The sequence below is a fragment of the Chelonia mydas genome, chromosome 5 (genome assembly GCF_015237465.2).
Source record: "Chelonia mydas isolate rCheMyd1 chromosome 5, rCheMyd1.pri.v2, whole genome shotgun sequence".
NCBI classification, from domain to species: Eukaryota; Metazoa; Chordata; order Testudines; family Cheloniidae; genus Chelonia; species Chelonia mydas.
This window is the reverse complement of record NC_051245.2, coordinates 48,691,879-48,713,230: the sequence shown is the minus strand read 5'-3', so window position 1 is coordinate 48,713,230 and position 21,352 is coordinate 48,691,879. Positions and strand designations below refer to the sequence as shown.

General features: G+C 44.2%; 1 protein-coding gene across 9 annotated transcripts in view; it reads left to right on the top strand.

Moving 5' to 3' along the window:
• Positions 1–21,352, top strand: part of TNPO1 (transportin 1) — a 164,362-nt gene that overhangs the window by 90,961 nt on the left and 52,049 nt on the right. For all 9 annotated transcript variants that reach the window (XR_006290790.1, XM_037903052.2, XM_037903057.2 and 6 more), the window contains 4 exons: positions 3,160–3,278; positions 11,161–11,221; positions 11,654–11,822; positions 18,942–19,094. Coding sequence is in view for 8 of the 9 variants with exons in the window: in XM_037903052.2 (XP_037758980.1) it covers positions 3,160–3,278; positions 11,161–11,221; positions 11,654–11,822; positions 18,942–19,094 (502 nt within the window). In the remaining variant the exon portion in view is untranslated. The remainder of the gene's footprint in view (positions 1–3,159; positions 3,279–11,160; positions 11,222–11,653; positions 11,823–18,941; positions 19,095–21,352) is intronic.

The following is a 21,352-nucleotide window of genomic DNA, read 5'->3' as shown; positions in this document are numbered from 1 at the left end:
TTCAATATGTTTTCCCTCTAGTTTCCTTGATCCCCAGAATATTATCCAAGATCAGATGGAACAAGAATTTAATCATGATAGCCCCATACTGGCTGAGACAGTTTTGGCTGTTGGACCTATTACAAATGTCCAAGAGGCCTTCCATATATCTTCTGGCCAGCACAGAGATGAAAATCTCAAACCTCTGTCAGATACTGTACTAAGAGCCACACTTGTTGCACTTGACTGCTTGGATATTTGCTGGGTAAGCAACACTGATGTAGACTGCTCCCTTAAAGTTCAGGAAATTTTTATACAAAGCAGGAAACCTTCCACCAGGAAGATGTTTTGTCGTTCTGAGGTGTACTTCTAGGGTAACCTAGAATAGTATTGACCCAAAGGAGGTTCTGATACTGAAGGTCTTGGACTATCATGCTCCTGAATCACATGGTATTAGCATTTAACTCCCTTAAGGTTCATCTTGCCACAGTCTCTCTGTCACACTCCAGTTGTGTCACCAGTTGTACTCTGGTCTTCTTACACCCTGTGACATCATAATTCCTCCAGCGGCCTACTTTTATTCACCCTTCAGCCAGGGACCTGTCTTCCATGTGGGGCTTTGATGTCATCCTTCTAGAGCCTATGGAGCTTCTCTTGGGATCGTTTTTGGAATGCGCAGTACACCACTTTACTTTTCTTGTGGCCATTATCTCAGCATAGAGAGTGAATGAGCTCCAAACTCTTATGATCTGGCTGCCTTCACATTGTCCATGTGGAAGGATGTGAGAGAATAAACCACACCCCACCCGAGGTGGAATTCTGAAACCTCCTTGACCCAATCCATCACAGTACCAATCTTCTCTCCTGGCATCAAGTGCTGCTACGTGAAGAAGCTGAATCTTTGGATGTTTTCAGACCTTGCCCTATACCTCAGTGGGACCATATCTTTCAGGTGCTCTCCTCTCCTCTCTCTGACCACACCTGCTGCAATGAAAGGTCATACTATCTCATTGAAGATAATTTCAAAGTGAATCACTTTCAAAGTGCCTCCACAGACACTAAGTAGTAGTAGATACCCATCTTGTGCCCCTAGAAAACACTTATCCAGATGTGTGGATCTATACGGGCAATGCTCAAAGGACAGAATGTGTCTGCAGAATTGTGAACAGAGAGATGACTTGATGTAGGATGCTTATTGATGATAGACAGTGGCAACATAAAAATCAAACTTGCATTTGCATCCGAAAGCTATAAACTATGTGAACATCGTGATCCCTTCAGGTGGAGGGTTCTATAATTGTGGTCTGGCTGCGAAGGAAGTTCTTGGCACGAGTCCTGAGTCTTGTTCTGAGTACGCTATTACTTCTGAGAAACCATTTTCTTGTGGGGCCTCAGTTGCAAGTGGTGGTGTGTAATGCCTTCATATACCTCATAGCACAGTGGGGCCAATAGTGTTGCTGCAACACCAATTTATTCTATTGCTATGCAATCTTCGTTCCCATTCCTTTACAGCGCACACGCACAGTTGTGGCTTGTATTTGAAAATACTCATTGATATTACATTGGTAATTTCTTTCTTTGAGGATGGGTTTTTGCTCTCCACAGAGTCAGGCCTGCAATATGCAGGAGGTCAGACTAGATGATCATGATGGTCCCTTCTGACCTTGAAGTCTAGGAGTGAGTCAGATTCACTCCTGAGGCCTTAGTTCTTGAGATGTTCTTTAGGCTATGTAGCTGACCAGCTAATTCTTCTCTTTTCCTTGGCTGCAAACTGGCTCTGGCTCCGGCTCCCTAACCTACTGCCGCCTAGCTCAGTGTAGCAGTATAGGGAGCATGTACTGTGATCCAAGTAACTCCCACTTGTGGAGAAAACTGGAGACAGTGGCAAGAGAATGAAAACAAAATGTCAGGTACCTGGCTATGGCAAATCGGCAGATGCCTTTTTGCTTTTGGAAAAAATTCCAAATGACACAACTGCAATTGTAGTCAGATCCCTGACTATTCACATTTTCTTAGAGCTGTAGTTTCAAACTGTGTGTAGACGAAGGCAGAGAATGGCATTGGTTTACTCAGCATTCACATTTTGAAGGTTATCCATTGCAACCGAAGGGCTAGAAACAGATTTGTTTTAATGAAAGCTCAGATTCTGGAGTGCAGTTCTGTGGCAAGAGCATAACATCCATGGCAAGTTCGGTAGCTGTGGTGTGCAAAGGATGCTGGTGATGTATTCCCCTTCTGCTCATGTTTTGGAGGTGGGCTGTGGCATACTGAAGCAACTGGAAGAATTTTTTTTTTTAAAGCCCTTACTTACTCTATATGGTATGGTAAACAAATGGATTTTCTTGTTTTTTGTAAATTGGAACGCATTTTCACGTGTAAGGACCAGCATGAAAGGATGCAAAGATTGCAGAACTTAAAGGAGACTTGAGGGAGAGGTTTGAATGAACCTGGCACTTCTGAATGACAAGTGGCATATAGCAATGGTATGAACAGTGTGCAAGAAGAAGTGTGTGTTTTGGCTTAAAGCAATGATTATGGGGTATTAAGCTTTATAGGACCTTTGTTGATTTGAGGCATGGTCTTTCAAAGCTCTTGCTGGCAATAAGATTATCATTTCTACTATTTATCTTTACTGGATTCACTCTGTTACATATCCTTGTTTATTATGGGATTTGATCAGATTATTTTAAAAGTATTAAAGTAGTAAAGATTATGAAACAAAGTAGGGATTTTAAGGTACTAAAAGTAATATGAAAACATCTGCATCTATACATTTGTGGAGCTGCACCTTCCAGTTGCTGGTGGAGGAGAGATTTCTCTTCTCCCCCCTCGGGTGGGGGGAAGAGATCAAGCTGTTAAAAAATCCTAAGTGTTTGGCTCTAGTCTCAGGTTTAGCAAGCATTGGAAGATGACTGAAAAGTGAAGAACTTAACATTCTTAAGCCATGTACAGTGTTAAGTAGAATGAAGTTATCTTCACCTCAAGCTGCAGTCAAAGTGGCAGTCTGTTGCAGCTGTATATACTAACCAAAAAGCACCTTTTTAAACAAAATAAAAAAAATTGATCATTCATAATGGCAGAGTGCAGACTAACACATGTAGTAATTTAACTTTGATAGAATTCTAAGTGTTCAAAGGAACCTAAGCGAATAAGGTAATGATTTCTCTCCACATTTTGTAGTACATGCTTCAGAGGACTCAGGACCAAGATGAAAATGTGGCTTTGGAGGCGTGCGAGTTTTGGCTGACTTTGGCTGAGCAGCCAATTTGTAAAGATGTGCTATGTCGGCATCTTACTAAGTAAGTTAATTTTCAAACAAGCAGAGTGAAGCATATTCTACTGAGAAACTAAGGATTGTAAATTAGTCCTCTCGTTCTTGAATTCTGACTGAAATCTGTTCTGTAAAGTTTACAAAGTGCTTAGGAGAAATTCTAGATATCTGGTGGTTCTAGTTGCTTGTTTTTTTGTGTAATCTGCAAATGGTGAATTCAAGTATTGACAGCTGTTTTGTATGTAGAGATGGAAGTGGTTGGGCTAATAAATGTCCACGTGATTGGATATGTCTCTGTACAAAGAACAGGGTGTGTGGAGTTTAAAAAAAGTTTTAAATCAGATTGAGACTCTGCAAAAACTACTTACAATTTTTATCTCAACTTTAGCTTTTTTTAGAAAAAGGATTTATAACTTAGTTCATTTATAAATTTTAAAATGCCACTGCTGGTAGGGTATCACGGGTGAAAAACAAAATACTGAAATTTAAGATTCTGATCTGGAAAATGCTTCAGCAGTATATAATCACATGAAGAGTCCCACTGATTTCATTAGAGTTAAGCATATGCATAAATGTTGCATGATCGGGGCTAAAATTGTAACTTTAATAAACTTTTTTCCTAGTGGAATGAAATTGGTTACTTCAAAATAAATTTCCTTCAGTGTTAATAGTGAAATATTTACACTTCCAATATATTAATAAGGTAGTTGTGAACTTATTATACACACAGGGCTAAAATTTTCAAAAAGTTAGGCTTCTAAACCTGAATTTTGGACACCAGAGTGGGATTTTCAAGAACATCTAAGTGACTTCAGAGCACAAATTGTGATGGAGTATAGCCTGGCCAAAGCTTTTTAAAAATTTATTTACTTATTTATTTTAATTCTGGAAATTCCATATTAAGGAAGCTTGGTCTAGGCTGCAAATATTGCATCAGCTGTCTTCATGTCACCTTTTTTTTTTTTTTGCGGTCGGGGTGTGTGTGCGCGTGTGTTCTTACACTGATTAGTGAGGCTTGTCTTTTTTCATTATAGATGTGCAGTTTAAATGTGAAAATTCTTAGTAGAAAGAAATTTTATGTTAAAAAAAGAAGAAATTTGGCTAAGTATTAGGAAACTAATAAAAGAAACCAGTCCAAAACATCTACTTTACTTTCTTCCCACTCTATATTTCTAAATTACTACCAAAAAAAAACAACCAACCCCTAGCAACATGTAAGTAAACTGACTTTTTTTAAATTTAAGATTGATTTAACCTCTTTTAAACATAACTCTTTTTATTTAACTCAAAAGTTCTATCCAATCTGCTAAAGAACATTTGGTTTAATTACTGCATTTTGAAGTACTTCTGTTTTTCTTGTCTTTACATCATTCTGTGTTTTTGAGTGTATTTTAGTGTTGATGGTTAATACTGACTTTAAAGTTGCAATGCAAATGTAGGCTTGATTCAGATAATAAATTCAGTAGCTGTAGAAGGTGAATACAAAGGTTTTTTTTTTTAACTAAAAATTTACTTTTAACATTCGGGTCTTCCTTGCAATATTGTGCACTTCAGCATTTTGTTCAGCAGTTAGTCGTCTTTAAAGGGGGAACTTTGAGAACATAATTCTATCAGTATTTGAAAATCTTAGAGCTATAATAAGTTAAACAGTGGGCAAGGTTGGTGTACTATTTCCTTAGACAAGCCTAGAAAACTACCTGAAAACTCAGCTAATTGTGTCTGTGAAATGATCCAATTGCTATGGTGTCTAGCACCCTTTCCCACCTTCGCTCTTCAAAGGCTTTTTATTTTTCTGTAAGATTACTTACTATATAGCTTCAGGTACTCATCACCCATGTACCATGGTAATGATGCTCAAGAAATGCTGATACATCCCTAAACACCAATTTGTTTAAGTATTTCTCTATTTAAACGGATTTGGATTTATTTGGGTAGGGGAGAAGCTATTACCAGCATGATTTAATTTGTTGTGAAGGTGGTATGCTAATAGGAAGCCTGTATATTAAGGCTGGCATTCATTTTCAGTCACAAAACACATATAGGGACTGATTCTCCCATTGATGCACATTCAGTTTACATGGACTTCAACAGTAGTCAGATCCAGCATGTACTATTTTTATGGATTGAGTTGCTGTCTAATTGGTTTGATTTTACAATTTACTTGAAGAAACTTACTAGAGAGAAGTCATATACATACACTTAAAAGGAGATTTTTGGCAAAGCTGTGATCAATAAGCATTCACGAAGTTCTTCAAATAGTGTCACTATGGGTGCTCCACTTCAGGATCTGCCTGTGCCCAGTTGGAGATTTTGCCTCATTAGTATCCACAGAGCTGGGCCTACACCCTAGATATCCTCATATCCGAGCACAAGGATATGTGGCGTAGGGTGGGATAGACCCACCACCGCTCTAGTGCCTTCTTAATGAATGGCCTGTGGCCAGAGATGGCATGTTGTGTTGTCCCTAGCCATGCAGCTTGCTACCTCTTTTGTTCTTTTTCTTATTCTTTTATTTTATTTTTCTGTTATTTAACAGTTTGTGCTTTTTTGGGGGGTGGGTTCCCCCACTCTCCTTTTTCTTGCCTGATCAGAGCCTTTGTTTTTTCTCAGGGTACAATCTGCAGCCTCAAGTAATGGGTTATGCCCAAGAAATTGGGCTCCAAACCCGATGGGCAGGTCTGACAGGTCTTTTCCCCCTCAATGACAGACACTCAAGTGGCCTCTGCTTGGGGGAGAGACTTGCATCTTCCAATTGTAAAAGCTGCTTAAGATATAAAAATAGGTCTAAAAAAATGAAGGGAAGACAGGTTAAAATGTCTGTTGATGGAATATCTCCTTGAGAGCTATGGAGTCCAAGTCACATCCTGTACATCAGATTTGGTTGCGCAGAGAGCCCTAGCAGCTGTCACTGCTGCTGCAGTAAGCAGAGACCCTGGAGACTCCTCAGAATTGTCCAGACCATCAAAAAAGAGATCCCATTTCCTAGGATGGGATAAGAGAAGGGGAAAGTCACCCTTTTGGTTTAGCTCATGAGGCCCCACATACCAACAAGGGTATTGTTGAGCTCCTATGTCCTCTGGTACCAAGACCCTGGCACTAGCTAGAAAAGCCACCCCACATATCTAGAAGCCATCTGTTAAGCTACAGCAGAACCTAAGTCAGTACCGGACCCAGTGCTTCCAAAGTACAAGGACTCTTAAGGCTAAGCAGAAATAGTCATCAACCACATCTTCTGCAAGCAGCAATGAAGGCACAGAGGTTGTGCTTTGGTACCATTTCCAGGACCACCCAGCATTCTAACTCCTGAAGATTATCTCAAGTCCCTAGTACCATCCAGGCTCCTTTTCCACGAGGATCTTTGTATCCAGGAAGAACCTGAGTCTCTATTGCTCAGGAGAACCAGAAACATAGAAAAGTCCACAGTAACTCTGGTCCAGTGCATAGAGTTTATCGGAGCGGTTCTTGACTCCACGCGAGCCAGGGCCTTCCTTCTGGAAGCATGTTTTCAGGCCATGTCAGATCTCATTGCCCACATGAGGCATCCAATCACCGTGGCCCTTACATGACTGTGGCTGATGGGCCACATGGCAGCATGCACGTATGTGGTCAGTCATGCCCAGCTTCATCTGCAACCCCTGCAGACATCTTGGCAATGGTCTACGTTCCTAGCAGGCACCCCTTGGACTGAGTGGTCACGGTACCGAGCCACGTCCTCTCGTCCATAGATTGGTGGCCAGACCCCAAGTCAGAGCTGCAGGGAGTTCCCTTTGTGTCCCCATTACTGTTGCTCACCCTGGTCTCAGACACATTGGACCTGGGCTGGGGGGCCCACCTGGGCGAGCTCAACACCCAGGGCTGCTGGCACGATCTTGCCCTTTGTATCAATGTCAGGGAGCACAAGGCGGTGCACCTGGCCTGTCAGGCATTCTTGCTCCACCTGAAAGGCAAGGTGGTGCAGATCCTCACGGACAATATGGCTGAAATGTATTACATCAACAGGCAGGGTGGTGCCAGGTTGTCGGCCCTGTGTCGGGAGATGCTCAGCCTCTGGGACTTCTGTGTGTAGCATGCCATCCATCTGGTGGCCACCCACCTACCCGGAACCAAGAATATCCTGGCAGGTCATCTCAGCAGGACCTTCTCGTCTTGCCACGAATGGTCTCTCCATCTGGAGGTGGTCAGTCTGATCTTCTGAAGGTGGGGGACTCCCCAAGTGGACCTGTTTGTGTCCAGATGGAAGAGGAAGTGCCACATATTCTGTTCCCTGCACGGCAGAGACAAGGGTTCCCTGTTGGACGCCTTCCTGATTCCGTGGTTGGAAATGCTGATGTACACCTTTCCGCCAGTACCACGTATCCCCAGGGTCCTGCTAAAGGCAAAGCAAGACAAAGCATCTCTCATCCTCAGAGCCCCGGCGTGGCTTCGCCAGCACTGGTTTGGCATGCTGCTGAGTCTTTCAGTGGTTGACCCAGATGGATTAGCTGTCCCAGAATCACGGCAACCTGCTCCACCTGAACCTGGCATTGCTGCACCTGACACCGTGGCTTCTGCGTGGAGCGCTTAGCTGCGGTCCAACAGGTCCTGCTGGGTAGCAGAAAGCCTTCCGCCAGGGCTACCGGTGTGGCAAAGTGGAAGCACTTCACGTGTTGGGCCTCGGACAAGCACATTCGTCCAGTCTTGAGGAAGCGTCACTGCAGGACATCCTGGACTATTTGTTGCATCTTAAGCTCCAGGGCTTGCTTTTGCCTTCGGTCAAGGTACAGCTGGCAGCCATTTTGGCAGGTGGCTCTTCACCCATCCGACGATGGTGCAGTTCCTGAAAGGTTTAAGACGCCTGTACTCACATGTCCGGGACCCAGTCCCCCTGTGGGACCTGAATCTTGTGCTTTTTGAAGCTCATGAGCCCACCTTCGAACCCTTGGCTTCCTGCTCCCTTCTGCTCCTCTCCTAGAAGGTGTCCTTGGTCACTATAACTTCGGCTCGGTGGGTGTCCGAGATCAGGGTGCTGATGTCGGAGCTGCCTTATACAATCTTCTACAAAGACAAGGTCCAGCTGCATCCACACCCGGCTTTTCTGCCCAAGTTCGTTTCCCAGTTCCACACTGGCTAAGACGTTTACTTACCGGTCCTCTGTCCGAAGCCTCATGCATCAGATGAGGAGTGCAGGTTGCGTACTCTGGAGATCGAATGGGAGCTGACCTTCTACACTGACAGAACATGTCCATTCTGTAAGTCAACGTAATTGTTTGTTGCTGTTGCAGACTGGATGAAGGGTTGCCCAGTGTTAGTCCAGACAATCTCGTCTTGATCACTACCCTCATCCGCTGTTGCTACGAGCTGGTGAAGCTGCCCCCACTGGCAATCATGACGGCTCATTCTACTAGAGCAAAGACATGTTCGGCGGCCGTCAGGGCGCAGGTGTTGATCCAAGAAATTTGCCAGGTCACCACCTGCTCGTTCATTCATACGTTCACATCGCACTTTGTGCAGACCCAGCAGGCTCGAGATGACGCTGGCTTTGGCAGAGCTGTGCTACCAGCTGCATGACGGTGAGCTCCGAGCCCATTTCCATTGATACTGCTTGTGGGCCACCTAGAATGGAATTCTTCGAGATATGTTGCTCATGTCCATTCGATTACCCACTCTCCTGCCCCTCTTGTTGGAGTTGTTGGCAAGAAAGAACTGAGAGTGCATGGGCCAGCAGCACCTGATGTACCGCGGCATGAGTGCAACACTCTAGAGGGCTCCACAGCCAGCCCTACGGGTACTGCTATGGCAAAAATCTCTGGCCACGCACGTGGGCGTGCACACACCTAGAATGGAACAGACATGAGCAGCTCATCTTGAAGAACAACAGTTATGAAAGGTAGGTAACTATTTTTTTCACCTAGCTGCCATCACAGTTTTCTTCTCTCCCCCCCCCCCCCCCCCCATACCCAACCACTATAAGGTTTATTAAGGTTTTTTTTTTTTTTCCCCCCAACCTTTTTCCTCTTTCAAAATGAGGTATGTTATATGGATGTACAACTTAGTCCACAGTGCTCTGAGGAAAGCCACGTTTGAACCTATAGGAAATGTTTTCCTTCCTTCATTTGTCCCTCAAGATCTTGTTCTTGGTAGCAGACATCTCAGCCAGGAGTGTAGGGGAACTATGAGTCTGGTGGCTGACTCACCATACACAGTATTCTATCTCAATAATGTGACACTACATCTACACCCTCGATTCCTACCTTAATCAGGAAATTCACCTGCTGGCATCTTATCCCAAGCTTCGCTCTTCAAAAGGAGCAGTGAGCTCCATACACTGTACATAAGAACAGCTCTCCACTCTTTACCCTGAGAGGACTAAGTCCTATGTGACTCCTTGTAGGCTTCTCATCTTCATTACAAAATGAATGAAAGGGCATCTGATTTCTACAAAAGACTGGAAGTCCATCTTAACCTGTTTTAAAGCTTCGGGTATTAACCCCTGAACTAGCATGATTGCCTGTTCCACCAGGGCTCAGTCTACCTCTGCAGCCCTACTGAAAAGCATACCTGTCTCAGCCATACGCAAAGCAGCCACCTAGTCTTTGATAGGCATGTTTTCCCAGCATTGTGCTATCATGCCTGCTTCTGGAGCTGATGAGGCTTTTGTTGGTGCTGATCTACTGTCCATACTGAATCTGTCTCTTCAGCACCATCCTCCATAATTGAGATACTGCTCTGGAATCTCTTGAAGTGGAACACCCAAAGGAACACTACTTGTACGGTAACTGGAGTGCTTTGAGATGTGTTCCCCCTCCCCCTTCCCCCCCCCCATGGGAGCTCCTCTACCTGCCCTCCTGCCTTAGTCTTCTCTCTGGACTTCGGTGGTTTAGAAGGAACTGGAGTCGTGCAAGACTGCCTAGAGTGCAGGTGCAGATGTGTGGACAGTGCTGATGAACATATCTGATCAAGAGCTCATGTGGATGCAAACATCCTGAAGTGGAGCACTTACAGGGACACCCTTCTCGAGCTAAGTTAAGTAAACTTTCCATTTATTGTGACAATAGTTCTGAAACAGTTTCACACTTGATTAGGATTGCAGTAAAGCTACAGTAATGGAAGAGACCAGTATAGATTAGGAAGTGGTTTTATAGTCCGTGCCAGGTAGGGCTAATGCAGGTGACATTATGCACACCCCAGGCCAATTAGGGATCTTTGTGTCATATTCGTAACAGTAGTGAAGCTGGGCCCAAATCTTGAGCTAGGATCATTAAAACTGTATCCTTCCCTGCAGAGCTGTGTTCTCATTGTGAAGATCATGTCTTTTTCGGTGGGTACAGTGGGTTCGGTTTATGAGGTTTTGATGTAATTTTTGAAAGATATTTGGGATAGTCCTTGACTAAGGAGGAGTGGAGTGACTAACCTGCTGAGTGGTTATATGAGTAGGGACAGCAAGGTGGCTGGGACAAGTGGGTGCCACCTTAGTACTCTTCCATCTGTCCTAAAGGGTTAGGTGAAACAATGTGTACAGCACACATTGGGAGCTTGAGTCCCCATTCAAAGGATTTGGCCTGTACCCAGAAGCACTTTGAAGCATTAATTTTATAATGTTGAAAATGTTCAACTTACAGTTAAGACATGATTTCATCAAATGCATAACATGATTAAAACTAATTTAGATTTCCCTCAATTATGCAATACATTAACTTAAACTAGAAATTTTGTAACATACAGTCAAAATTTCATAAGCCAGATGCCTGTACCTCAGAAAATCAGACTGCTTTTTTTATTTAGGAGCTTAACTTTAGGGGTAGGTTTGAAAAATTTAGCCTATTGATGATAAATATAAACCAGTTTCTAAAAACAAAATTTGGCTTAGAAAATTGACAGTTGTCTGAATTATGCTTTTTTTAACACATACATATTAAAACCTTTCTTTGTAGGTTGATACCTGTGTTAGTAAATGGTATGAAGTACTCAGAAATAGATATTATTCTGCTGAAGGTGAGCAACAATTTCACTTTACTTCTCAAGGAATGTATTCATTTGACTATTCACTTCTAAATTACTGTGCTAGGGCAGTTTCTACTTAGCAGAAATAGCTTGTACAGTATAGGATATAGCTAAGAAGTTGCGCTAATTAATCCATTCTGACACAGAACTTAGAATTATTACTGTACAATAAACAGGATTTCTCTGCCTCTTTTTCCTCCTTCCCTCTCCGTTCATGTTTCTAGAAGAATGCAGGAATTAGTGGCTCTTTTGGTCAGGTGGCCTGCCTGAGGTGGCTATGAAGTTGAAGAAGTTGTCATAGTTTTCCCGAACATATTACCCACTATATTGCCTTTTAAAATATCTTGGGCAACGTGGCTGTACTGTTTCATAATCTGATGGTATAATAACTTGCAAGCATGCTTAATGTTTCATTTTTAACAGGGGGATGTTGAAGAAGATGAAGCTATTCCAGATAGTGAACAGGACATAAGGCCTCGTTTTCATCGTTCACGGACAGTGGCTCAGCAGCATGAAGAAGATGGTATTGAGGAAGATGACGACGATGATGATGAGCTTGATGATGATGATACTATTTCTGATTGGAATTTAAGTAAGTCAAACTACTGTGTTAGGTAGTGTAAAATCTACAGCTCATGTAATTCAGAACCCTCCCTTTCTGACTCCTTGTGTATTTTTAGTGCATTAAACAGAAATGCTGACGTTTTTAATTTTGGGATAGCTCTGTTCACATTCCTGAAATCCTTTGATTGCTTGGCACTCTTTCTGTTGCTTAAAAAGAAACTCTGCTGTATAGCTAAATTCACGTGTTTGTAACTACTGTATGTTTACCTTAATTGGTTAGTATGGCAAATGGATCCATTAGATGTTTCTGCTCAGATTAATGAAGACTTTCCAGATTTACCCTTCTCACTTAGTGGAAAACCAAGTGAATTTAAGTTCCAGAAAGTCTTACATCATCACAAACCCATGGCTGATCTGCCTAACATGACTGGGCATTAAGGAGTAACTTTTTAGTGCTTTAATCTTCTATATTTAAGGCCCTGAGAAAAGCACAGATTTAAAAAACACATAAACCAACAAATCTCCAGCAGTGTCATGGATAAATGTGTGTTCAGGGGATATGTATGCTGCAGTCGGTCGTTTCCACCCCCACCCCCCCCCCAACCTGCTGTGAATTTTTCCAGCCACAGGACTTCTGCCTCCCTTCTGAGGTGCTGGCTGCTCATGGGTGGTTAGTTGGACTGATCTCATCCTGGAGTAGGGTCCTATCCCATGGAATTGGGGTGGAGGGTGTGCTAAGGGTGTATGTCTTGCTGATGGACAGGGTAACAAAAGCCACCTGGATGAATAGCAAGAGCCAGCTCAGCAAATAGATGAATCCTGTGGTGCCAGCCGACCTGGCTCCGGGGCAGGGATCAGGGCCCCAGTTCCAGTCCAGGCTGGTTTTACTGCTTCCTCTCTGGCTGGCAGGGGGGGAACGGGGGCAGTGCTGAAGCGACTAGGAGCCTCAGCCCCACCCCACAGCGGCTTCTCACCAGCTAACACTGTGACCAGGATCCATTCTGATCCCTCTGTTAAGACTGGCCTTCCTCACGCCTTTGCTCATGTTTCAAGCAGCATCGGTGCTGGCCCCGATGGAGGGATGGATTTGGTCTTAGCTCCTGGCAGGCCAGCACTGCAGTATTTCTCCTGAGTCTTTTGGGGCCACTGTGGGCGAGGCCGGGATTCATAATTGGCATGTTGTGAGTACCACCCCTCACCCCCTGCCAGCCAGACCAAAAACAGCATCAGTGGTCTGGGCCAGGGATTTGCAAACTTTTTTTTAACTCAAGGCTCATCTGTGCAGCTGCAGTCGGAACCATGGCCCACTATTAACGCTTCTTGAGGAAAATTTTTCATTTTAATTATTATGTAAATATAACCTAGAATGCTGTGATAAACAATTATCAGAAAGGTAGCCATGTTAGTCTGGATCTGTAAAAGCGACAGAGAGTCCTGTGGCACCTTATAAACTTACAGGTGTATTGGAGCATAAGCTTTCATGGGTGAATACCCACTTCTTCGGGGCATGCATCCGACGGAGTGGGTATTCACCCATGAAAGCTTATGCTCCAATACGTCTGTTAGCCTATAAGGTGCCACAGGACTCTTTGCCGTAATAAACAATGTGTGTTTCATTTTCATTTTAATGTTAGAAATTCCTAGCAATATGCACTCCAAAAATGCTTCAAGACCTTTGAAATGAAACAGTTTTAGTAAAACTATACTTTAAAAAAAGTTCAGAGCAAAATGTGGTGTTCAAACAGGGAAAACTGTTTTGTATAAAACTGAACAATAAGCAACACAACAATATTTAACAAAATTGTTAAAACACATTGTGCTGTTTCATTTTTAAAACAAAATATTGTCCAACTTGAACACTATATTGTGTTTTTCAATATTTTTAGGGTAAAATCTATACTATTGTGCTGTGTAAGTAAAGACCTAACCCTATTCTCTATTAATTAGAAAAGAATCACATTGTAAATAAAAATATAGAATAACTTGCAGACCAGGAGCATTCTTAATGGGATGGATGTGCCTGCTCTTCCTTGTACAGTTTTTCCATCTGGGGACATACATTAGTGAGGGTCAACCTGATGATATCTTTGGTTTTCAGTCTTTCAGCCAGGTCAAGGTGCAGGCAGTGGATAGCTAAGGGCTGCGTGCTGGGAGGGGTGTAGCTCAGGGTGGAGAAAGAAGACTGATTGCTAGGGGCTGTGTGCAGGCAGGGAGGTAGCTCAGGGTGTGGGGAGGGGCTGTGTCTTAGGGGATGCCACTGCTGCGGGGCCCAGCCATGTACTCAGTCCCTAGCTGGCACAGTGGGGACAGCTCTGCTCCTTCTGGCTGTGTGCACCATGCTGTCCTACATGGTCACTCTGGCCACCAGCACCCAGTGGTTCGTGGGCACCAAGGACATACACCTACCTCAGTCTGGATGGCACGGCAGCTGTTACCCAACCCACGTGGGGAAACTGACCTGGACGTACAGAGTGCCTGGTGTCACTGCTCTCCCCCCAGAACGTTCCTTTGTCCCCCCAGCAGGTTCAGGGAAAGGGTGGTGAGTGGCAACGTCAGGCACTCGTGCATGCGGGTTGGTTTCCCCACATGAGCTGTGTTGTGAGGTGTCAGGAGCTGCTCTCCCACCCTCCCCTTACCCAGCCCATGTGAGGAAACTGACCTGGACACACAGTGCCTGGTGTTGCTGCTCACCCCTCAGAAACTCCTCCCATGATGGCGGACCACCCGGGACTGTTGTGGCCCACCTTTGGGGCTCGGCCCATGGTTTGAGAACCCCTAGTATGGGCCAGGCTCTGATCCCTTACCTGGGCCAGGCTGACTGGTGTCATGTGCTTCATCTTCTTGCTGAGCTGGCTCTGGCTGCTTATGCAGGTGGCATTTGTTACCCATATCATCAGTAAGATGCCTTCCCCTGTCCCCCATTTGCTGGGATAGGAATGACCTGCCGCCTCTGGGATGCACCATGGAGAGCCACAAGCAGGAATGCCCACTTCTGCCTCCCTGCTGCTGGAAAAATTCATGTTTCAAGGTTTTTGTGTTTTTGTGGGGTATTTTTGTTGTTCCTCCCCTCCTCCCCCACCCTTGAGAGCTGGAAACTTTTAAATGCAAGATGAGATTTATCAGATAACAAATTAATTCTAGAAACTGGTGCCAAACATGCCAAACCCATGGTGAAAATGTAGAAATTGGGCTTGTTTTTGGCTTAATTGGCTTGTGAGTTGCTTGTTGGCTAGTTTTTGGCTTGTAGCTTGTTGCTGCTTTTTTTTTTTTTTTCCTGATCGGCTCCTGGCAAGCGGGGGAGAGAGTCGGGGTGCACAGTGGGCCCACCACAGTCCCAGACTGTGTGCTGGGGGGATCTAGTCACATAGAGTGTTGGGGTTCTTAGGGATTGGCTTGTTTTGGCCTTGTTTTGAAATGGGATTAGCTTGATTTTTGGCTTATTGTGAAAGTCGGGGTGCTTATTTACCGCGTGAAAGTTGGCAACTGTGACTGGGTCTCTAAGAAAAACACAGAATATTTTATTTAAAAATAATCCAGATGCAAATAGAAAATTGTCATATATATCACAAAATAATGTGCAACACCCATGTTCCAGGAATCCTGTTCACTTTTAGAATCCAGAAGTAGATTTGGGCTCATGATTGATCTTTTCCAGAGACAGTCCAGATGTTAGCTTGTATATTGCTATAAAACACAGTTTAATCTGTATTTTTTCCTTTTTGATTTTGTTACATTCATTACTGTAAGTGGAATAGTTATCTTTATATATTTAGCTGACTGAAAAGTCATATGTGAAGTTTCCTCTATTTATCTGATTACATAATCTCGGAATTGCTGATGCTATATATAGCAGATTAGAAAGTAAATGGTTTGAAAAGGTTGGTCGACAACTTGTTTTCCTTATATCTGAGCAGGTTGAATGAATGTATATGCTATAATTTTGGTTTAGCTTTAAGTGTTTGTCATACAGTAACTCCTCACTTTAGCGTTGTCCCAGGTTATGTTGTTTCGTTGTTATGTCGTTGATCTATTAGAGAACATGCTCGTTTAAAGTTGTGCCGGGGTGAAAGTAAAGCCGAAGATTTATCGGTACGGGGTCCGGCTCTGGCCCCCGGAAGGGCGGGGCTGGGGGGTCAGTATCCCCCAGCCAGCCCTTCCACGCTGCCTGGCCTACCCCGGGCCCTTTTAAATTGCCAGCCCTGGGGCAGCTGCTCCTTTTGCCCTCCCCCCGTCAGAGGTGGGGGAGGGGGGTACAAAAGGGGCGACGACATTAAAGCGCTGCCACGACAGCGCTTTAAGCAGGGTCCTTTGCAGCAGCACTTTAAAGTCAGATGGATACGGACCAGTACTGGCTGCCACTTTTTACTGGTATGCCATACCCACCCGTACTGTCTTACTTTCACCCCTGAGTTGCGCTATGCTCCCTTATAACGTTGTTTGGTAGCCATCTGCTTTGTCCACTGGTTTCAGGAAGAGCAGCCCATTGGAGCTAGCTGGTTGGGGCTTGGAACCAGGGTGGGCTGGCAGCCCCCTTAAGTTCCCTGTGCGGCAGCTGTCCAGCAGGTTATCCATTGCTGGGCAGTTCAGGTGTCCTTCCCCTGCACTGCCATGTACTGCTCCTGCGCTCTGCCTTGAAGCTGCTCCCGGGAGCCTCCTGCTTGTTGGGGGCGGGGGAGGGGTGCTGATGTCAGGGTGTCCCCTGCTCCTGTACTCCATCTCCATAGAGCAGTGGGGACAGGACTCTGCACGGAGGGAGCTTGTTGGCAGCAGCCGCTGTCTCAACTTGCTGATCTGCTTAAAAAGGCAGTGTACTCAGAGTGGAATCAGTATACTTAAAGGGGCAATGCACATCTCTCTCTCATTCACTCACTTACACATACACCCCCCGGCCCGCCGCCCCGCACTTTGGAAAGTGGAGGGAGTGGTGCGCTCCAGTGGGATAGCGTGCATTCATCATCATGTTCAGTTTCCGCAGGGGATGTTTGCAGCCACTGCCATGCTTCTGTTGTGTCTCCTCCCTCCATTTGTGTAGCCTCCCACTCTACAAGGCTGCATTAACAACATGTTAACCCTTGAGGGCTCAGACTAGTGCTAGTTGATCATTTAGCAGTAAGGCATTCCCTCGGAAATATCCCACCCTCTGACTCCACCACCTCAACCAAGCTTCACAATCATCATTGCTGTGTACAGTATTAAATTTTGTTTAAAACTTGTGTGTGTGTGAAAAAATTTCCCTGGAACCTCCCCCCCCCCCTCCCAGGTTTACATTAATTCTTATGGGGAAATTGGATTCGCTTAACATCGTTTTGCTTAAAGTAATATTTTTCAGGAACAGAACTACATCGTTAAGCGAGGAGTTACTGTACAAAATTATGATAGAAATCTTTGTACTTGGTAGGAGCATGAAACTATTTCATGAGGGCTGAAGTGTATCACTCTTTTCACTAACAACTTAGTCTTTCCCACTTTTAGTAAAAAGAAAAGGAGTACTTGTGGCACCTTAGAGACTAATAAATTTATTTGAGCATAATCTTTCGTGAGCTACAGCTCACTTCATCAAATGCATTCTGTGGAAAATACAGTGCGGAGATGTATATACATAGAGAACATGAAACAATGAGTGTTATCATACACGCTGTAACCAGAGTGATCACTTAAGGTGAGCTATTACCAGCAGGAGAGCGGGGGGGGGGGGACCTTTTGTAGTGCTAATCAAGGTGGGCCATTTCCAGCAGTTGACAAGAATGTCCGAGGAACGGAGGGGGGGGAATAAACATGGGGAAAGAATTTTACTTTGTATAATGACCCATCCACTCCCAGTCTCTATTCAAGCCTAAGTTAATTGTATCCAGTTTGCAAATTAATTCCAATTCAGCAGTCTCTCGTTGGAGTCTGTTTTTGAAGTTTTTTTTAATTGAAGAATTGCCACTTTTAGGTCTGTAATCGAGTGACCAAAGAGATTGAAGTGTTCTCCGACTGGTTTTTGAATGTTATAATTCTTGACGTCTGATTTGTGTCCATTTATTCTTTTACGTAGAGACTGTCCAGTTTGACCAATGTACATGGCAGAGGGGCATTGTTGGCACATGATGGCATATATCACATCGGTAGATGTGCAGGTGAATGAGCCTCTGATAGTGTGGCTGATGTGATTAGGCCCTATGGTGGTGTCCCCTGAATAGATATGCGGACACAGTTGGCAACGGGCTTTGTTGCAAGGATAGGTTCCTGGGTTAGTGTTTCTGTTGTGTGGTGTGTAGTTGCTGGTGAGTATTTGCTTCAGGTTGGGGGGCTGTCTGTAAGCAAGGATTGGCCTGTCTCCCAAGATCTGTGAGAGTGATGGGTTGTCCTTCAGGATAGGTTGTAGATCCTTGATGATGCATTGGAGAGGTTTTAGTTGGGGGCTGAAGGTGATGGCTAGTGGTGTTCTGTTATTTTCTTTGTTGGGCCTGTCCTGTAGTAGGTGACTTCTTGGTACTCTTCTGGCTCTGTCCATCTGTTTTTGATTATCACTACAAAAGGTCTCTCTTCCTCTTCCCCCACGCTCTCCTGCTGGGAATAGCTCACCTTAAGTGATCACTCTCGTTACAGTGTGTATGGTAACACCCATTGTTTCATGTTCTCTATGTATATACATCTCCTCACTGTATTTTCCACTGAATGCATCCGATGAAGTGAGCTGTAGCTCACGAAAGCTTATGCTCAAATAAATTTGTTAGGTGCCACAAGTACTCCTTTTCTTTTTGCGAATACAGACTAACATGGCTGCTGCTCTGAAACCACTTTTAGTGTTGCTAATTGCTTAATGGTAACTATTTTGTGAAATGGAATAATTTCTCCCTGCAACTAATCCACAAGTGTTTAAGCTCTGTTCTATGGTTATTTATTTGATCTTGAGTAGAGAAAGCTGCCCGTCCATGGCTATGTAGCCCATAAATGCAGTGTGACTGTTTCTCCCTGGAATGTGATTTGTGGTTCCAGAATACAATGGAGTATTTACACACTACAGTGAAACAGAAGCATTGCTACACTGCTCCCCCTGTTGCCCTAAAATGTTAGTGTAAGGCTAAGGTAGTTTGAAATGAAGAGAGACAATGTAGTAACGGGTATTATAATACATTCAGATTTACAATATGTTAATTTTCAGGGAAGTGTTCTGCTGCTGCACTAGATGTCCTTGCCAATGTATTTCGTGATGAACTGCTGCCACACATTTTGCCCCTTTTGAAAGAACTGCTGTTTCATCCAGAATGGGTGGTTAAAGAATCAGGTATCCTGGTTCTAGGAGCAATTGCTGAAGGTAAGACAAATTGCACTCATGCTATAGCAGAATTCTAGTATGACTAACCAAGTGGTCTCCAACCTTTTTACACACAAGATCACTTTTTAAATTTAAGTGCAACCCAGGATCTCCCCTGCCCCTTCCCTGAAGCCCTGCCTTGCTCACTCCATCACCCCCTCTCTCTCTGTTGCTCGCTCTCCCCCACCCTCCCTCACTCTCCATGGGCTGTGGCAGGGGTTTGGGAGTGGGTGCGGACTCTGGGCTGGGGCAGAGGAGTTTGGAATGTGGGAGGGGCCTCCGGGCTGAGCCTGGGGCAGGGGGTTGCGGTGCAGGAGGGGGTGAGGAGTGCAAGCTGTGGAAGGGAGTTTGGGTACAAGAGGGGGCTCTGGGCTGGGGCAGTGTTTGGGGTGCATGAAGGGGTTTGGAGTGCTTGCTCTGGGAGGGGGCTCAGGGCGGGGGGTTGGGGTGCGGGCTCCCACCGGGCAGTGCTTGCTTCGGGCGGCTCCCGGGTAGTGGGCTAAGGCAGGCTCCCTGCCTACCCAGGGCCTGTGGCGCCGCTGCAGTTCCCAGCTAATGGGAGTTGCGGAGCAGTGCTTGCATGCAGGAGTAGCGTGTGGAGAACACCTTGCCTCTCATGGGGGTGTGCTGGCCGCTTCCAGGAGGGGTGTGGGGCTGGGGAAGGCAGGGAGCCTGCCTTAGTGGGTCACTTATATGTGGTAGTGTGTTTTGTTTTTGTTTTTTTTTTCCTCTCCCTGTTCTGTTTATTCCTTCTGAAGCACCTGGCATTGGCCACTGTTGGAAGACAGGATACTGGACTAGATGGACCACTGGTCTGTCAAAATATAACCATTTTTTATGTTCTTAATTTTTGTTTTTAAAAAAAATCACCTATTTTGAATAATATGACTAAAAACGGTTAGGAAAACTGATATTTTAGCTGTTAGTACAAAGAGTATTTTAAAAAGTCTTTAATTTTGTCAGACATTCTGTAGGACAATCATAAAAGCATGTTTGTCCTAATATAGAGGGGTGAAAAAATTAAACTAAAAAAAAAAAAAAAAAATCTAAATTGTTAAACAAAATAAGCTACTGTGAGACTCAGCTTCTCATTGTCTGAAAAGTTTGGGTTGGTTATGCCTTCAGGTTTAAAGAACATTTGTAATATGTTTGGTATATTTTAGTCATTACATGACATTTCTGTTTGGCTAGCTGTTTGCAAGGATTGGAATCTTTCTCTCTGATTTGATTACTGGTTCAGGGCTAGTGCCTGGGAAAGCTTATTAGTATGCCTAAGTGTTTATAGCCCAAAGACACTGGACTTCTAAAATACTAGTGTGTCTATGTTGGTAAAATATAAATTTCCAGCTGTGACTCTAGCCTCCTCTCATCATCTTCTCTCAAATATGTCTACCACCTTCCACGTTGCTTGTTATGCCCTTCTAAAAGCTGTTTGCTGTCTGTACCGTACTCAGATTCTACCTAAAACTCATCTACTCATTAAGGGTACCTTTTAAAACAAACAGCTGTAGCTCACAAAAGCTTATGCTCAAATAAATTTGTTAGTCTCTAAGGTGCCACAGGTATTCCTTTTCTTTAAACAAAAAACAGTAATCACCATCCAGGTATGTCTTACAGACTTATCGCCTATTTCTCTTGTAACACCTTGCCTTCTCCTTCCCACTCATCCCTTTTTATCACTATCACTTCTTGTGTAATCAGTAAGGTTAAGATTGTCAAGGTTATTTTTAGTAAAAGTCAGGGACAGGGTCGTGGGTAATAAAAAATCATGGAAGCCTGTGACCTGTCAGACTTCTACTAAAAATAATGGGGGAGGCACCTGACTGGGGGATGCTACGGGAGGAGGGGGGTCTAGCATCTGCAGCCCTGGTGACTGGACCTTCCGGATACCCCCTGCACTTCTGGTTCTCCTCCCCCCGGCCTTCCCCTTCCCCTGGCAGCTGGGGACTGAAGCGGAAAATAACTTGCTTGTGACTGTGCAGTGCATGCAATAAAAGCAATACCATGTTCTCTGGAGGTGGGGATGTGAAACTGAGTAATGATTATAAAACTTCACTAATTACAACAAAATTATGGAAAATATTTAAAGTGACCCACACTTGAAAATCTAGTGTTTCTTGTTATTCTCTTGTTCCCCCACTCTGTTCAATTACAATTATATTTAATAGAGTACTTTAGCCAGCTCTGAGGGTTAGAGACTTTGTATAATTTCCAAGCTGGTTTTCCTGGTTTTTTTTATGGTATACATCCTATATTTC